At 45.6% G+C, this 18,163-nt stretch overlaps 2 protein-coding genes across 5 annotated transcripts in view; one reads left to right on the forward strand and one right to left on the reverse strand.

The window, feature by feature from the left end:
* Positions 1 to 18,163, forward strand: part of LOC106977870 (membrane-spanning 4-domains subfamily A member 4A-like) — a 196,701-nt gene that overhangs the window by 43,344 nt on the left and 135,194 nt on the right. The gene's annotated exons all lie outside the window — the stretch shown is intronic.
* Positions 1,904 to 14,372, reverse strand: LOC106977868 (B-lymphocyte antigen CD20-like). The gene is made up of 7 exons (XM_015075443.3): positions 14,199 to 14,372; positions 7,890 to 8,064; positions 7,351 to 7,470; positions 6,115 to 6,171; positions 4,375 to 4,614; positions 3,499 to 3,600; positions 1,904 to 2,624 (listed from the first exon to the last, which is right to left on the reverse strand). Exons 2-7 carry the CDS (start codon positions 8,046 to 8,048, stop codon positions 2,406 to 2,408), a joined length of 897 nt encoding a protein of 298 aa, XP_014930929.1. The 5' UTR covers positions 8,049 to 8,064; positions 14,199 to 14,372; the 3' UTR covers positions 1,904 to 2,405.

The raw sequence follows: 18,163 nt of genomic DNA on the forward strand, positions 1-18,163 counted from the left end.
AGAGACAGAGACAGCATGAGTGGAGAGGGGCAGAGAGAGAGGGAAAGAGAGAATCCCAAGCAGGCTCCATGCTGCTTGCGCAGAGGCCCGATGAGGGTCTCAAACTCACAAAACCAAGAGTTGGACACTTAAGTGACTGAGCCACCCAGGCGCCCCAAGAAAATAAAATAAAAATTTTAAAGACACAGTGGTTTTGGAGAGGGATCCTCACATATATTTCAGAAATGGAGAAAATAAGATAGAAGACAGAGCTTATCTGCTTTGAAGATTTTCTCATTAGTTTTTTCCTTGGTCTGCCATTGCTCTCTTCCCTTTCCACTAGTTCAGGCACATTCCGGAGTGCTCAGTGTGAGAAATCAGTTATTCGATTATTAAATCTTCTGTGAAAATTTTCCTTGGGAATGCATGTGTGTAAGAATACACTGACACCCGAGGGCACCTGGGTGGCTCAGTCCATTGAGCGTTGGACTTTGGCTCGGGTCATGACCTCACAGTTCATGAGTTTGAGCCCCACATTGGGCTTGCTGCTGTCAGCACAGAGCCTGCTTCGGATCCTCTGTCCCCCTCTCTCTGTCTGTCCCTCCCCCACCCACAATCTCTTTCTGTCTCAAAAATAAAAATAAATATTAAAAAAAAAAAAAGAATACACTGATATACATAGCTGATGTCGTGACATCCCACAGTTCAAACCCGTATTGGGATTATGTGAATATAAACTTAAGGCTATAGGAGCCTCCCTTGTGGTCTGACGTTACAAGAATAGAGAAGACTGGGAAAACACTGTGTTGGAATCATCTGTTTCAGACAAGAACACAAATATAGTTTTATTTATTTAAGGCTAATTTTCAGGACTTTACATATAGAGATGTTTCATCTCTCTTTTTTTTTTTTCTAAGCACAGGAAAGATCTTCTCTCGGTGGTCCCTAACAAGTAGAAATATCACAAGGCATGGAAATTGCTTTGACTGTTGACCTGACAGAATCTGGAAGGGTTTATCATATAGAAAATGCCCAAATGTAATTGATACATTATAAACATTCTTCCTATGTAAGGTACTAGTATCTCTGAATATGAACAGGAATTGAGAAGTAGGGTAGCGATTGCCTGAGATTTGGCATTGTAACTAATTACATTATTTTCAAACATGATCTTTTTTGAGAATGTCCATAGTACTTAGTGTCTGCATTATGTAACCTAACAACCAAGTATATATTAATGATGTGAGTAGTTTTCCAAATGTTGTGAATGTCTGTGTTTTTTATCCCTGCGAAGCAAAACTTGATTTCTGACTCTTCTGTGTCTCTCTGAACACCTATTTTATGCTAATCAGAGAGTAGGTGCTTATTAAAACCTGTTGACTTTGCTCAGGTAGTTTATACAGGCTGTTTGGTTATTTAAAACATTTTAGGATTAGAGTAGGAAGATATGGGTACAAAAGAAGGCTCTCAAAATTACTAGCTGTGACCATTAGCAAATTACCTTTACTTATTTTTAAGTTACTTAGCCTCTTTGAATCATTTGTAAAATATGGATAGGGATTTTTTTTTCTTGATGATGGAAGATCAAATGTAATTATTTGATAAACTACTCTGTGAAATGGAAATTACAAATACAACCGTTGATTATCATTTAAGATGTGGGTACTCATTATGGCATCTTCTTTGATTCTTTCTTCTCTTGCCTAAAGGCTGAAAGTAGGTAGACAGTGCAACCAAGAGCCTAGAGCAGGAGTTAGGGAAAGTTAAGACAGATACAGACATGCCCATTTATAAGCTGCGCTGTTTGTATGAAGAAAGAGCTGGGTGTTGGCCACTAAGAAGTTCCCTGGTGGGGTGTAGGCACTCTAAGAGTGTACCACAGTGTCAGCCCCGTAGAAAGATAGCTGGGCTAGTTCCTTATCTCACCTCCCTACCATTACTTTTTACTCTCTTTAGGACAGTGGTGCACAAGGGACTCCACAACATACGTAGATGTGGAACGAATTAAAGGAAGTGTAGGGATGGCCTGCACAGTGGTTTATCTTTTTCATCAGGGGCAGAGTCTCTCTGTTGCAGAGGGACGAGGTGGAGCCTCTACTCCGACCGCTACTGCAAAGCCTCGCCCGGGAAGGAGGCCGGTGAGCACTGCCGAGGTGCAGCCCTTGCTCTGCCTTGTTTGAATTTCAGTAAGCTGCCCCAGACAGGAAACGTGCCGACATAGTCGCCTGCCATGGCTGGATTCTCTGCGTGAGAGAGCGAGCGAGTGCGAGCGAGTGCCAGTGAGCTGTGGTCACTCCGTGCGAAGGCCAGAGAGACATGTGGAGGGTGCCTGCAGAGGGCCTCAGGAAATGAGGGTGAATACGTCTCTTGGAAGCTGTGAACACTAATGCCTAAGAAAAGGAAACAGAAGACAGAAAAAGAATAGTTTAAGGAATGCTATCGTTTTCTATCGGTGAAGGTTCCTGGTCTTGAGGAGGTTCCGGAAAGTTCATTTCCGTTTCCTCCTCCTCTTCTTGGACTGGAATGATTTCAATGTCTTCTTCATTCTTTGGTTGGGAAGATACTTCAGTCAGCTCGACCGCTTCTTCTGTTATTTCAACTAGCTGTTCTTTTTTTTCTTCGGCAGCTAGCAGGACAACTACATCCTGGAATACAAAATTAAACAAGCGTTTCTAGACCTTTACTTTTGGTGCATTTGTCAGCAGTGTCTGTGAATGTCTATCAAAGACCTCCTGTTTTCTGTGCCGTTTATGCTTTTTCCTATATGCCTCCAGATACCAGGACTGATTTCCCACGTGCCCAGATCCTCACCAAATCACCCATCAAAGCTCATCTGCAAGATTAGCAGATATTTGCCACTTTGCCTGGAATGATCACACGGTATTTTGGGAAAGAACGCTGCAGTAATGGGCGAATTTAGATTCGAGTTTTGATTTGCCTTTTATTGCCTGTAACCTTGGGAAGGTAATTTTCTCTCTAGTCCTGTTTTTCTCATCTACAAAATGAAGGACTTGTGACAGTCTCTCGGTTGTATCGTGAATCTAACATTCTGTGGTTCTGAAGCAGTTGATGCAGCTCTGTCACGGGGATATTCGTATCTCCCAATTGTGGAGCCTCTTTGACCCATAGTTTTGGAAGTGGGATCTGATGAAAGGGTGACGGTGGGGCGGGGTGGGGAGGGGAATGCTGGGAAATGAAGTGGACGATCGGTCCGGCTTCCGCACGTTACATGTGGGATCACGAAATCAAGATGGACGCCTGGAGCGGGGCAGAGCTGAAGGCTTGTGAGCACACGTACTGCAGGGCTGGCTGTATCCTCTGTCTAACCTTTAGACTGGCTTCAAATTTCAAGACACTTTTTCCTCATTATTGGTATTCTCTGCTTTCCAGAAATCTGCCTAGACCATTTTTCATGAAGCTCCTAGTCTCAAAGTTACGTCAGATTACATTCTCCAGAAATGAGTTTTTGTAGACGTGATTTCCTAGAGGGGCTTAGTGGACAGGATGGCTACTACTCACAGCTTTAGGTTTGGAGCACAGTTTTTTCCATTCATTCTCAACAATGCCAGCTGTCACAAGTTTCTGGAATAAGGTAAAGACCACCATCACGGCAAAAATGCTCTGAGGAACGACAGAAAAAGTGAAGGCAAGAATGTGATAACAGCTTAAAGAATATGGTTGGTACTCAGTAAATGACTCTTGGCTACAAGTAAATGATTAAAAGATCAGTTCTGTAGAAGATGGGTTCTTTAGAAGATGAATTCTATAGGTGAGTAATGACCAACTGTAAACACTACTAGTTATCTTCATAACCCCGACCCTTAGCACAACTGCCTTCACAGACGGTTAATGCATGTTGCTGATAGGAAATAAGGTAGCAGCAATTAGTTGAAGAATCAATTCTATGTAGGAAAAATTAATCAGTGACTCCCAAATTAAGTTGTATCCAGCTTTAGGTGTTATGGTATCACAACCAAGGAAACCTGTCTATACTCGGGAGATGCATTTTCCCCTTCAGAGTCTCCACTAAAAACTCACTGAGGCAAAAGGTGTTCATAAAACTTAGGTGCTTCTTCAATGTTCACCTTAATCGTGCTAATAAATGTTAACCGATACTAATATAAAAATGTTAAACAAACACATAGCACCTTCTGTGTACCAGTTCTAAATGTTTTTGTATATGTTAACTTACTGCTCAAAACAGCCCTGTGAGGTAAGTACTGGTACTTTCCCCATTTTACAGTTGAAGAAACTGAGGCAGAATGTGGTTAAAATTCTTGCCCCAAAGCCAGATAGGCAGTAAGTAGCAGATGTAGCCAGTCTGGATCCAGAGTTGACACTCGTAATAAAAATGCCAGACTTCTTTCCTGAGAAGAAGTCCAGTCTCACACTTACCAAGAAAACAGATCGTATGCTGTCACAATATTTTATAGACAGAGAGTTTTTCTCAGAGGGCTTACTCTCTGGTTGACAGGTGTGGATGTCAATATATGGCTTGGGACTTTTAAGAAGATTCAGATTCTCCATTTTAAAAAAATGGGAAATTGCAATATTAAATATGTCCATGATCAAAAGAATCATTCCAGAAATAGCAGCAAAGAGGCTCAGTGAGTTCATTATCATTTTCCCTTTGACCTGAAATGGAGACATAAAGACATGTTAATGGGGTTTGATTTCATTTGGACAATACCAGGTAGGAAGGAATTCCAGATCCCATTCCTCCCATTCATAAAGGCACTGCACCCAAATCATCCTAAGCCACACTTCTCTCAGTGGTTTTTAATGTCCTTGTCACCGTAAAATGAAAACTTTCATCTCTCCTGTTCCTTCCTCAGTCTTCCTCATCTCATTTTACCCTGTCACATCCAATCAGTTTATCAAGAGAAAATTTTAGGAATACTCCTAAATTCTTCTATTTTGCATCCTTGCAGCTCCTTTCACTGCCCCTACTACCACGCTGGTGGCATTCGGTAAATACTGGCTAAGTGAAGATAAATAGTCTTCAGCTTATATATGTCTGCATTAGAAGGTAGAGGGAAGAAAGGGAAGGAGGTTCTTGCATCACCATGAAGTGGGTGTAGGGAGGGAAAGCGCAGATAGAGCCCTCTGGGTCTCTACCATCAAGTGGAAACTAACAGTAGCAAGAACACCACCACCTACTCCCTATTGACATGGGTTGCAATCAGCCTCAGTCTACCATCTTCCAAAACATAATTAGGTCCGATGCCTCGGGGTAGCACCGGTGAAGGGTGTCAGAATGAGTTCTACCTGCAGGGATGATAGAAGGTCAAACCAGGAAAATATAAGTGACAGGTACCATAATAGTATGGGATTATTGATGGTTATTTTAAGACCTATATAGTTCATCCCTGGCTGTAGGACCTACAGATTGCAAGTCAGTAGGACTTGCTGTATCTGGAGAATAAAAACAACTTGATCTTCCTAAATATTTTTTTTTCTTCAAAAACTGAATTTAGCAGACCACCTCTTGAGAGGAGCCATTTCAATCCACTCCATCCGTCACTGGCTTTGGAAGTGCCACAAGTCAGCAATAGCTTATTAGTAAGTATAAAAAACTTGGGGGAGGAAACTTGCTGGTAAGCTCATGACCTGGGTGTAAATGTGTTGGGAGGGTTATAGGACAAGACCCTCTATAGCTCCTTATATAGCCCCTGAAGCACCTGCGTGTATGTTACTCCATTACATACTCATGACCATATGGTAGCACCATTTTATAGAGGTACGGAGGGGCAAACTGACTTGCTCAAAGTTAACGAGGATTGAGTTAATCACAGTATTGATTAGAGTTTTCCTAAACGGTGGTCTGAGAGAAAGTACACGGCTTTCAAAGAGACCTGTTAGTCTCACACATTTAACATTCATAAGACCATAAGCATGTGGCTGTTCTTTGGTCTGCCTTTAATTCTGTTTCCGCGGACATAATTCAGGTAGGCCTCATTTCCAAGTTTTTCATGAATAAAATCACAACAGCTTTCTAGAGAATCTTTTGCCTTTTGGGGTTGAGAGAGAACTCAGTGCTTCTGTGATTCCAAAGGTGTGTGAGGGTTTTTGTTTTCAACTGAGAAAGTAGGCATTTCTCGGATGCGTGGGGAAGAAGGACATACGATTACTTGCCAAACTTTTCCTGGGGTTTTTCTCCGCTGCTACCAGGAGTGATCCAGAAATGATATACTGTGAAAAGAGAGGTGGTGGGTGGGGAAGGTATGGGATAGATGGGAGAGGAGGCAGACAGGGAGGGAGGCAGAGAGGGAGATGGCTTTTAACATGGAGAACTGGTTGTTAAAAAGCTATCCACATTTCCAACCACTTTCACCAAACTGTCCAGCCATTTGTGCAGTATTCATTCATTTTTCAGCAGTCATAGTTCTCCTTTTTGCATGCTCAGCTATATTCAGCTGATGATGCCTTTTATGCAACTAACTGGGGAGCTGCGACCAGGAATATAGTAAGACCAGAGGCAGAACACAAGTTTTTGTGCCAACGAATACTAACACTGTGAATTTAAAAGCTTTATTTTTAGTTTCTCTCTTTTCTAAGTTTGTGGAATTTCTCTTTAGAGTTCACAGTGATTTCACTGATTGTGATGCCAGGGAAGAATGAATCAAGGTGGCCTGAGTGCCACGGGCACACACCATTAAAACGTTTGCTGCTACAGGAATTGATGGTGATCATTTCCCATCTTCCTTGTTCAAGCTATGAAATGGAGGGGACGCTTGCTCTCATCCATCTCTCTTTGTTTTGAAAATCTCAGTCCTGGGCGTATCTTTCTAGTAGTAACTGTGAAAGTCTAATGGGGATATAAACATGACTCCTCTGTACCACACCCAGACACGGCTAGAAAACATGTACACGAAACAGTCATGAGGATTGCTCATGACAGATTGCTGCTCTGCTGGTCAGCCAAAGGAGATTCATTTGCGATGGGACTGATTTCACCACCTGAGATAGTAGTTAAAGAGAATTGTAGGAAGAAGGAATAGGTGGGAGGAAATGGGATGCTACTGCTCCTTCCTGCTTCTGGAAACACCCCGCCGCACAGTCCAGATGTTTAGTGCCCTTCTCACCCCTCTCCACATTGACTTTGGAGAGTCCTGCTTTGAACAGTCTTCCTTCTCTGTGTAGATCCATGCAGGGCACCTCTTTCTGAATTTACATGAAGTGTGACCACTGACTCAGGGAGATTCATACTCGGTTCCGTCAACTTCTCCTTCCACTAAATTACTGTCGCCTCATAACCTATTTCTCAGCCACATACTTGCCTCATCACAGAAATAATCTAGCATGCTATTGTGGAGCTTTTAAACCTTTTTGTCTGCATCACTGCCCAAAGGGCTGTTAGTTGTTACTCACCATAATACCTCCCCAGAGAGGGTACCACACAGTCACACAGATGGGTGCATAGACCTCCATGTGGATCATCAGGAGGCCACCTAGGGCCATGTGGAAGAGCCCGTTCATAATCTGGACAGCCTGGAGAGAGAATTAGGGGTCTGATGAGGAACTCAAGTCATCATCAAGTCAGAAAGCAAAGGCTGGAAGCCCTGATTCCGGACCCGGGGCTGTGTAAAACGCCTAAAGGAAGTGGGGAAGGTGCCAAGATCTTTGTCTTGTTGCGATCCACTTTCCTCACCACCTGGGGCATTTCCAAGACAGATATGTCTGGGATGCTGGTGACAAACTGGGATGGGAGACCCCTAAATATGCAGACCGCAAAATCAAAAGGAGACATAAGATCACCGTGACAACTTCTCTGTACATCCCTGATTTGGCACTCTGTGTCCGACATAAAGGACACCTCACGTTGGATTGCATCCTGTACCTGGCCTATAGCCTCTGCTTGTCTAGGCCAGAGAGTCTCGCCGATATGGAACGGAGCACAGTTGACTTACCCCCAGTGGCTTAGATTCCTTCATGAAGAAGTTTTGTGTAGGGCCCACCACCGAAGGCATCTTTTTGGGAATTATTTTTTGAACAGGATTCATGGCAGTCGGACCTTTCATAGCATCTGCTGGGAGAGTTCCGCTCATTGAATTTCTGGGTGTCGCCATTTCACCCTCAGAACTCCTAAAAATAAATAATAAAACGGGGGGGGGGGGGAGAGAATAGGATTTTCAGCGGTCTTTTGTCTCATGCATTGGCATACTTTTCCCTTTATTCTCTCCGTGAGTGTCGTTGAGGATAGACATGGACTTTTCCCAGTGGCTTTGGGTCTGAGGCAAAGCCTACTACTATGTTCTAGCATCTCAGGCAAGGACATAGGGCCCCTGGAAATCCTGCCGGTATTCTTGACAACAATGTTTGGGGCATACTTTATCATGGAAGAGAACACCATGCTCATGTGTCCACATGTCCTGCTTGTTTCTCATCCCTGAATGCTTCTCTTACGCTCTCATATTGGAAAGTGTATTTTGTATTGACTTTTCCTTGTCCTTTTGCTTCTCTGCCTTTGTCCATTGTGATGGGCCAGAGGCATCATGAGAGGTAAGTGTCTGACTTCGGCTCAGGTCATGATCTCGCGGTTCACGAGTTCGAGCCCCTCTCTGCCCCTCCCCCACTCGTGCTCTGTCTCTGTCTCTCTCTCTTTAACATTAAATTTAACATAACATTAAATTTAAAACATTTTGAAACATTAAATTTAACATAATGTCTCTTTAACATTAAAAATGTTAAAAAGAGAGAGAGAGGGAGAGTCCGATGAGGACCGTCCTTAGTCAGCAGAGGCCGATTCTAGTCTTCCTTTACCACCAACTCTGCAACCTTGAGTAATCACTTTAAGGAGGTTCTCAGAGGTTGTATGTAAGACTGTGGCCTCCTGACACGGGTTGCCTAGGTTTAAATCAAATTCTATTTGCGGTGAAACTACAGGAAAATTCTTTAAACTCTGGGCCTTATGCTTTTCAGCTGTAAGATGGGAATAATAATTCTTGTCTTATGGTATAGGGTTTCTGTAAGACTCAAATGGACTGATGAGCTATGTGTGGCTGGTGTCTTCATTTAGGTATATCTCAAATGTCAGCCTCTCAGAAAAGCCTTCCCCAAATCCTCGGTCCACAGCGCAGTCTTTTTCACAGCACCCGTTTTATTTGTGTACGTGGCCCATATCACTGCAGGGAATTACCTTGATTATCTGCTTGCTTGTTTACGGTCAGTCTCTTCCCACTAGAATATAAATTCCTTCAAAGCAGAGACCTTATCTGTCTTGTTCAGTATCTAAATGGGGCCTGGATTGAATAGTTTCTTAATATTACTGAGGAAATAAATGTATGTAAAGCACCCATGCCTGAATAATTATTGCCTGTTTTTGTCGCTATTCTTGTTTTTACTATTATTACCTCTGTAAGCATTAGTTTCTATATTTTTCCCCATTGGAAAAATGAGAACAACGTCCCTGTCACAGACATGTTGTGAGGAAGAAGTTCAGACGTGAAAATGCCTCCTACATGGGGAGAAAGGAGCAAGTGCTGTTTGTTCTTAGAATTCATGCTTTATTCATTTCTGAAGTTAGATGGTGATTATTACTGAGACCCTTTCCAGCTCTCATGTTTTAAGACTGCCCAGTTTTCTTCATCTTGTGCTTCGTCTTGGAATTTATGTTTGCGTCAGCTACTTACATGAATTCTATCGGGTCTTTCCTGGGCCCTGGAACTCTCCTTAGAGATGCACCTTTGGTCTCGTCCTTGTTGGCTGTCAGTCACGTAAGGAGCCTTGGAGACAAAGACTGTCTGTCCAGCTTGCTTATCGTACTGAAGTCACACCAAGCCCGGCACTGTGGTATAGGACAGGTCCTTGGGAGTCACCCAGGCCTTACGTTTGCACCCAGTGTGTGGTTACAAAGAGATTTCGCATCCTCAGTTCATTGAAGCCTCACAGAGTAGACAAGGGATGAACTGTTGCTTTCATTTTGTAGAAAAGGTGGCAAGGGCACAGAATAGTTAGTCCCTTGTTCCCAGTTACATGACTACTGGAGATCGAAAGTGAGGGCTTGGACCTCTCCAACGAGGCATCTATGGCTGCTTTGTCCCCCGTGTGGGCCAGGGGTACAGCCTTTCACTTATGAATCTCTCCCTACTTCAGGTGGATGTGCTGTTTGGATGACTACTATAAAGCAATTGAAAACAGACTCCCTGTCAGGAGGACAGAGGAGACTTCGGCTGGGTGCTCTGCACTTGATTTCACCCCACCTGCCGATTACCAGATGTCATGCGGTCTTGGAGGTCTCGGTGCTTTGCACCACAAACCACACCCAACAAGATGACTGACAAAAAGGAGTGTACTAAGGTAGGCCTCTAAGGAGCCTCCAGATTGATTCTGGCCAGCAGGCAGAACTTTGGGAGCTGGTCAGAAGCTCAGAAACCATTGTGGCCATTTGATAAATGAGGAAACTGTGGCCCAGGGATGGGCCGCGACTCGTCACAGACCTTGCACCTGGTGACAGAGCCGACCAGAAGGCAGTCACCACGGCTCTGAGGCCGGTGCTCTCTCTGCGGCCCCACAGCCAGACCATGTCGTGTAGTTGTTTATGGAGCATCCTCTATGTGCCGGGGTTACTGCACATCTAGTTCCAGGTCGCCCAGCACCTGTCTTACCCAGAAGACATCTTGCCTTTTTTTGCAGGTGTGGAAATGCAGGTTCAGAGGGGTTGGTTCGTTTCCCCATTTGTAGGAAGGGAATGGGCTGGGAGTCACCACATTCCTCTCCAGGGGGCTCATTTTAGCCAGGACAACTTAAGGACCAAAGGTCATCAATTATCTGGACAGAAGGAAATGATGGGACTAGTGTGGTTTGAATTTCTCGTTATTTTTCAGCTGCCTGAGGCTGTGTCACTGTTACTGGTGAGATAAACCTCTTAACGTAAGCAAGTTCTGCTGCGGCTGTATCTGTAATGGCTAATGGCAGTAATGACCACTGGGGGGAAATATTTTATTTCACTGGTAAAAATGTGCCTGGGTGGCTCAGTCGGTTAAGCGTCTGACTTCAGCTCAGGTCACCATCTCACAGTTCGTGAGTTCAAGCCCCTCATCAGGTTCTCTGCCGTCAGTGTGGAGCCTGCTGCGGAACCTCTGTCTTTCCCTCCTTCGCTCTCTGCCCTTCTCCCATTTGTACTCTCTGTCTCTCCCAAAATAAATAAACTTAAAAAAATGATGTCTCGTTATGGCGCAACTGTACTCCTCTGAAGGCTTCAACACATATTACTGTAAAATAGTTTATAAACACAAACATACCCATCATTTTGTATGGAAATAAGCTTTCTAAAATATGTACATATTTCAATGCCAGGGCATTGTCGACCAGGAACTGAAAATTTTCATTGTATGGGAATACGTAAAATTAGACCACATACTCCCAAGGATATTGTAGATTCCCGCAGCTTTGCCCTGTGGTTGTTTCTTAATTGTTCACGGTGATTTAAAACTGTGCCCGGCACACAGCTCTGCTCAAAGCCCGGTTTGTACATCCGCAGGGGTGACTGAGCACATTGGCCAAAATGTGGTAACAGCAGGATTTTGTGCTCACTAAACTATATCACCCTCAGGGCTCGGTTTATCTGGCACTGCCTCACTCTATTACAGCAACTTCTGCAAATCTCTTCTGGTTTTTCAAAGGCACCACTGTTTCTGGGTGCATCCACTGCAGGACAGTCTCACAGCCTGTATGGGTTTGGGTTTGAATAATGACTGTTTAGGTCCAGTAATTACATCACTTAATGAGAAGTTCAAAGCTGCCTAGCTTTCGTTACCTCCACTTCCTCCCCTGCCACTCAAAATAGTTCTGTGTTTCTGCCCTTTCTGGTCCTGTGCGCTGAGCTCTGAGGAGGAATGTTCTTGCTTCCATTCCCTCTGCCTGGGCTCCTCACCCCCTCTCCAGCCCCCCTCCTTCCTCCAGGATGGCAGCCCCTCAGGGCAAGCGGGTCTTGTGTCTTCAGTCCGTGTGCACTCGCGTGCCACAGAAAGTGCTAGTCCCAGCTCTGGGGCCTGCCACGTCTGTGACCTCGCTGCTCAAAGTACTGTCTGAGAACGTGGGAGAATTTGCAATTTATAATATAGTAAACTCTCAGAGGATAACTGTGTCTTTTGTAGGACTGAGATGTACTGCAGCGTCCCCATTCCCAAAGCCCCTTCCTTTCATCCAGCAGCCACTGCCCAGGCCCCCCTCTGTCATCCCCGGCGTCTTCAGAGCCCTTCCACTCTGTCCCTCCACTTCTTCCCCACCCGTCCCCTCTGGGGGCCTCGCAGCAGGTGGGCAGAGCCGCTGGGCTGAGGCCGCTTTGTGCAAGGACTGCCCTGCAGAGTCAGCGGCCTTTCCTCAGGCGTGAGCACTCAGGTGGCTTTATTTCTGTCCCCCTGGCACCCAGGTTCCAAGAGCTGGAGCCGCGGTTCTCTCCAGCCCCTTCACCTCCACGCCCAGTCAGGGCCCAGGTCCTGCTGCTTCTTCCTCTGTAAGGTGTCTTCTCTTGCATGCGGACCATTTTCTACCTCCAGTGTCACCCCCTGCGTTTCTCATTTCCTCCGCTGGTTGAGCACAAAAATCGTACTCTTCTGCCTTCAGTCTTGCTCTCGTCTAATCCATCCTCCACAGGGGCGGCTAGAGCAGGCCCTGAATCACTGCTTTAAGTCCTGCTCGACCTGAGCTTCAGCTCTTTGTCTAGTCTGTCTTGGCCTCCTGGGAAAACCTGCGCCTGGCGCCCCCACCCCATGGCCTTCACGGAACATCTCGGCGTCCCATTCGGAAGCCACACCGCACCGCTCCCCGCTGGACCGCTGGTCTGGAGGTATCTTCCTCTCTCTTCCCTCTCCGCTTTGAAATGCTCCCCTCCTGCCCCCTTCGCGGTCTCCCCATTAGACATTCACATCCTTGGGACTGTTCCCGGCACGGACTCCTTCAAAGGCCCCAGCTCTCTGTATCCCTTACTTGTCCTCAGCTGTTTTCTCCTCTAACTGGGGGTATGTTCCCCACGGGCTGTCCTGCTAGGGTTACGTGGAGAACCTGCTTTCCATGTACTACGGGCTCGATAGATGTTAAACCGAACGACTTCCTCAGCGAAGATTCCCACGTGAGCCCGCAGGATGTTGGACCAAAAGGTGGTCATTTCACCTCACCTGATGATCAGTGACATCAGACCATTTTGTGGAAAACAGGGAAAGGCGGTCACATTATATACTGGTTCAGGAAACAATTATGACATGGCTAAAGCTCATCTTTGTTGCCCTTCATTAGATCTTCCTCATCTGCAGTGCCCACTCTCACTGCAGGCTTCTGTGATGGATTTGAGGCGGGATCTGACGCTCCGTTTCATGTCCCCCCCCACCCCCCCCGTCCTCCAGTCCCCTCCAGAACATGTTAGCCTGCGAGGTTTAACAACATTTGGGGTATTCACATTTAGCAGCATATCTTTGGAGACCAAATCATTCAAAGCAAGAGAAATGGAAATATTTTCATTATAACCACGGCTGATTATTTTCTTCTTCAGTGCCAGGTGGTTCTAAGAACCTTAGGATTTTAGCTCATTTAATCTTATGTAAAGCAGCGAGTGTTAACCGTCCGTCACCCCCATCTTGTGGGTGAGTAAAACCAGGGATGTAGAGGTTTGGTGACTTGCCTGTATCTATCAAAGGCCCCAGGCCTGCCCTGTGTCACTCACCTCCTGTGTACGTGGGACACCAGCAGTGGAAGTGAACCACTGTAGATACCTTATAGGCGGTGGAGCTCCGGTTGGAGCCCAGCAGATTGGTAACCACGCTCTCGTCTACGTGCTACAGTCTGCTGCTTTTGTTCGGGACACCCAGTTCACTGGCCAGCGTCTTTCTTGAGGGAGGGAGTGGTTCAGAAAGCGGGTGGGCAGCAAAGCCTGGTACCCCTCCTCAACTTGTGACACTGTCAGAAAACCCGACCGGGGAACGAGAAACTCGAGTCTCCAAAACCATCCTATGCTTTACGCGTCACTCCCTTTTAGTCTTTTTTTTTTTTTTTTTTTTTTAAGTTTTTATTTATTGTGAGACAAAGAGAGTGTGCAGGAGGGGCAGAGAGAGAGAGAACCCCGAGCAGGCTCCACACCGCCAGCGCAGAGTCCAACGTGGGGCTGGAGCCCACAAACCGTGAGCTCATGACCGAAGCCGAAATCAAGAGTTAGATGTTTAACCGACGGAGCCCCCCGGACGCCCCCTTTTTAGTCGCTTAAACAAAGCAAACCGGTTGCTTACCTGAGTGTCTGAGGCCTTAGGTCTCAAGGCTGACTGGGATGCTGGCTGCCGAGTTCACTTCCACTGCTGGTGTCCCACGTACACAGGAGGTGAGTGACATAGGGCAGGCCTGGGGCCTCTGATAGATACCAGGTGACAGGAAATCAGTGGCTTCTGCTACCTTGGCCTTTGCCCCAATCACTTTGGTTTAATGCACACATGCCAGAGCCAAAGGATATACAAAAAAGTTTCTGCCTTACCACGAGGTTTCACTTCTCGAAAAGGATCCCAGGGGACTGCCTGGCGTACTTTACGCTCCCCTAATTAGAAGAACTTTGCAGCCCCCACCCTGTAAGCAGGTGTGGACGGTGGGTCCCCAAGGGCAAGAAGGGCTCTAGAAACTCTCTACAGATGGGCTGCTAGGACTTTTACCTTTTTACTTCACTTTTAGGAGTGAGTGGGTGGGAAGAAGTCATCCAAGCAGAGAGATTCGGGAATCAGTAAGCCCGGTTGCTCGGCAGTATTGCAGGTATCCCTCTGCAACTGTTGTCCACGTTTGCCCGCACTTAGGGTCCTCGTGGGACCACGTATGTCTCGTGTGGGATTTACTAGAAATGGCCTAAAAAATATACTTTGGTATTGTAGAGCACAGACCCAGAAGCTTGAGGCAAGAGTTGCGTGTTTGGGGATACAAACTCAAGTAGCACTTTTACCTACAGACTCACTTTTCCCACCATCTTTCTGGTTCTCTTGCGTCGCCTCTCTCTTCAGTCTGGCCTGGAGCTGTGCTAGGGGTAGATCAAGTGAGGGATGGAAGAAGCCGGTGGCCAGGAAAGTGTGAACATTTGGGAAAGGAATTTTTGCCCAAAGGTTTCGTACTCCTTGCCTCCACCTATACAACCCCTATGTTCATGCTGTTGGATTTTTTTTTTTTTATTGCTTTTTAGTTTCCTTGTGCATCGCTTTATCTTATTAGGGAGTCAGGGCTGTAACTAAGCAATTGTTTGCCTTCATCTAGTGATGAAAGAAGGCCGCACTCCTGCCAAATCTGAGTTAATTCCTATCTTCCCTCCATCTCTCCCTCCCTCTGTCCCTCTCTCTGTTCTCTTCCCTCTCCTCCTCCCTCCCTCCTCTCTTCTCTATTTCTCCTTCTCACTCTCTATTCTTTAAGATGGTTCGGACTGGAGGGTCATAAGCAATGGGCGGTAATCGTTCTGGAGTGGCTGGTCTGGGTGCAACATAAAAACAAACGACACCTCCCCACCACTGAAGCAGGTCGTCAGTGGAACGGGCTACCATTTGAATAGAGGACTTGCTGTCATCAGTGTCCACACGTGAAAGGCACGCAGTCACCTCCCATAAATTTCGTAGAAGGGAAGTGGGACCATAAGCTCCACCATCCATCTCAGATTCTGGTTGTGGGTCTGAGGATCCGCTGAACTCCTTGAACGGTCGGTGCCGGGGATGATCATTAACGTGACATCGGAGTTGTGGATGATGGGGAGGCGTGAGGCTGGAGTCCAGGACGGTGGGTGGTCACTGGAGCGCACCTTCATTTCAGTGAGCATGGAAACAGGGTCCGGGCTTGCTCACGTATGGCATCAGTGAGGCTCGGACCGGGTTTGCACAACCTGAATTCCACATCCTTTTCTCGTGTCGGCCCTGTTCTGCCCACGTCTGGCTTAGAGTGTTTGCTACCCTGTTCTTGGTGGCCAGTGAGATCAGTTAGGTGGCTCTATGATAAATAAACTTGAATTTGAAGTTTGAATAAATTTGAATTTGAATAAACTTGAATTTGATTCTGCATAAACAAACAAACTTTCGCTTTACCTTTGCTGGTTTGGATTGATTGACCTTTCAGTGCTTGAGTGTGTCGACATCCCCACCACAGTTTGGATTTGCCGGTAGCACTTGCTCTATAATTTTTTTTCTCTCTGTAATGTTTGAGGATATTGGGTCTGCCACCCATTTAAAATCTCTCCCCCTCTGAATTCAACCTCTTGTCATTACCTAGTGGCTTTCTTGCTTCCTGATGATGGTCTCTCTCTTAAAGTCTACACACAAGTTTATTAACTAAACTTTAATTTAGTTCAGTTTGCCTTCCTTTTATCCCCCCACCTCCTAACATTCCTACTTTTTTTTTTTTTTTTTTAATCCTTGGGACATTTTGCCTCTCCTATGAAAACTACATTCTACAGCACAATGATATCTGTCCTTGCCTCACTCAGTCAGCCTTACTATACGTCCCTTGAAAGCAGGGCCAGTTTTTCTGATTGTTGAGAGATTGTGGTTCTGTTTTGGTTCTTTCTCCCTCTCCAGATGATTATCACAATGCTCTCTCCAGTATCAGGAGGTAATATTATGGTGTGTTCCCCAAGACAAGGTGCTGCTCAGCAAGGCATCGGGGACCCCGAATTATCTGGTGTTGGAGGGTTTCGGTTTCAGAGAATTGGTAAGGGAGAAGCAGGGTTCCTGAGAGGCGAAACTAAAGATCTTACCGCAAATAGATCTTGGTTATGACTTGGAAAATGTCACTGTTGTGTTTGTAAATCACTGATACCAAAGGAAAACGTAAATTCAAGTGCGTAAGAGCTTTGGAGTTTGTGAGGTCTTCCTTCTGATCCGAGAAACTACTTTATATTTTTAACAGGCAAATACTACTAGTTGAGCACCTACTTATATGCCAAGCACTGTCCGTATAACACCTGTAGTATTGATTCCGTTTTAGGATTGTGGAGACGAACATTCAGGAAATGAGGGAAACTGGCCCCGAGTCACATAAGTGATGAAATGTGACGTTGAGAAAGCAAGAAACCCTCAATTACAAATTTGAAAGAAATCCTGCCGTTTACGACGCGATTTTTAAGTTCTAGGCTCTGGTTAAATTAGTTCACATTTCATTTAAAGCTCACGGCAACCCCATTAGGTAGGTATGACTGTTGCATTTTAGTCTAGGAATTCAAAGCTCACAAAGGTTAAGTAACTTGTTCAAGTCCTTAAGCTTTAAATGGCAAAACTAACACTGAGACCTGGATCTGACTTAAAAGCCCTTACCGTTAGGCGATGGTGTTCCCACCCTTAAATAGATCTCATATATCCACACATCTCAGCCTTACTCGGCTGCCACGTAGTTTTCATCAGAACGTGACTCCACTGGAAATAGATATTTTACGTAAATAAAATGACTATTTTTCATCAGAATCTTGCTCCCCCGTCTCCTACCGTCACACATGTACGCATAGGCCTTTCTCCTTCCGGCTCATGGCAGAAACGAAAACCTGATAGTGTATTTCTTTGCGTATGCTAAACGTTTTCTGCGCCAAAAGCAGCATAGGATGATGAGATTTGGAGTTTGGCGTCTTGATTCAAATCCTGGTTCTAAATCCTACTCCCTTTTGTAGTCTCAGAAAACTCAACCGCTTTGAGCTTCGGTTCGCATGCCTAAGGGGCAGGCTCCACATAGCTCCCTCAGAGGGCTGTCCTGAGGTGGAAAGACAGAGGGAAGATCCCCAGTACTTGGCGGATCGTGTCAGCGGAAGGAAATGCAGTGTAAGGCGGCCGTCTCTGCACGCAGCCTGGGAATCTCCCGGCGTCCTTGAGGCTCTTTCAGGGGGTCTGTGACCTCAAGATCACTTTCATAATAATACTGAGACCTTAGTTCCCCTTTCCGCAAGTTTAGAGCGGTCTCTCCACAGGCCACAGAACATGAGCCATCACATCAGAAGGGCTGCGAAAGCAGTTACCAGAATCCAGTTGCCTTCCATTAAGCTAGAGAGAAGCTCTGCGCTGGAACCACCTGGAAATCTTTACAAATCTTTACAAATTATTTGATTGCCATGGGGTGGGGTGGTGCATTAAGGGGGGGGCGTTTATAAAAGTTGCTCGGGTGATTTGAATGTGCAGTAAAGTTAAATGGGCATTTGATTCTCAATGGGTATAAAGTTTTTGTTATTCAAGATGAGTAAGTTCTAGAGATCTGTGCAACA

Source organism: Acinonyx jubatus, chromosome D1 (genome assembly GCF_027475565.1).
Source record: "Acinonyx jubatus isolate Ajub_Pintada_27869175 chromosome D1, VMU_Ajub_asm_v1.0, whole genome shotgun sequence".
NCBI classification, from domain to species: Eukaryota; Metazoa; Chordata; class Mammalia; order Carnivora; family Felidae; genus Acinonyx; species Acinonyx jubatus.

Coding starts and splice junctions, on each gene's coding strand:
- LOC106977868 (XM_015075443.3), bottom strand. CDS start 8,048: ATGGCGACACCCAGAAATTCAATGAGCGGAACTCTCCCAGCAGATGCT. Junction 4,615..6,114: donor AAAACCCCAGGAAAAGTTTG/GCAAGTAATCGT, acceptor TCTCCATTTCAG/GTCAAAGGGAAAATGATAAT. Junction 3,601..4,374: donor GCATACGATCTGTTTTCTTG/GTAAGTGTGAGA, acceptor GTCGTTCCTCAG/AGCATTTTTGCCGTGATGGT.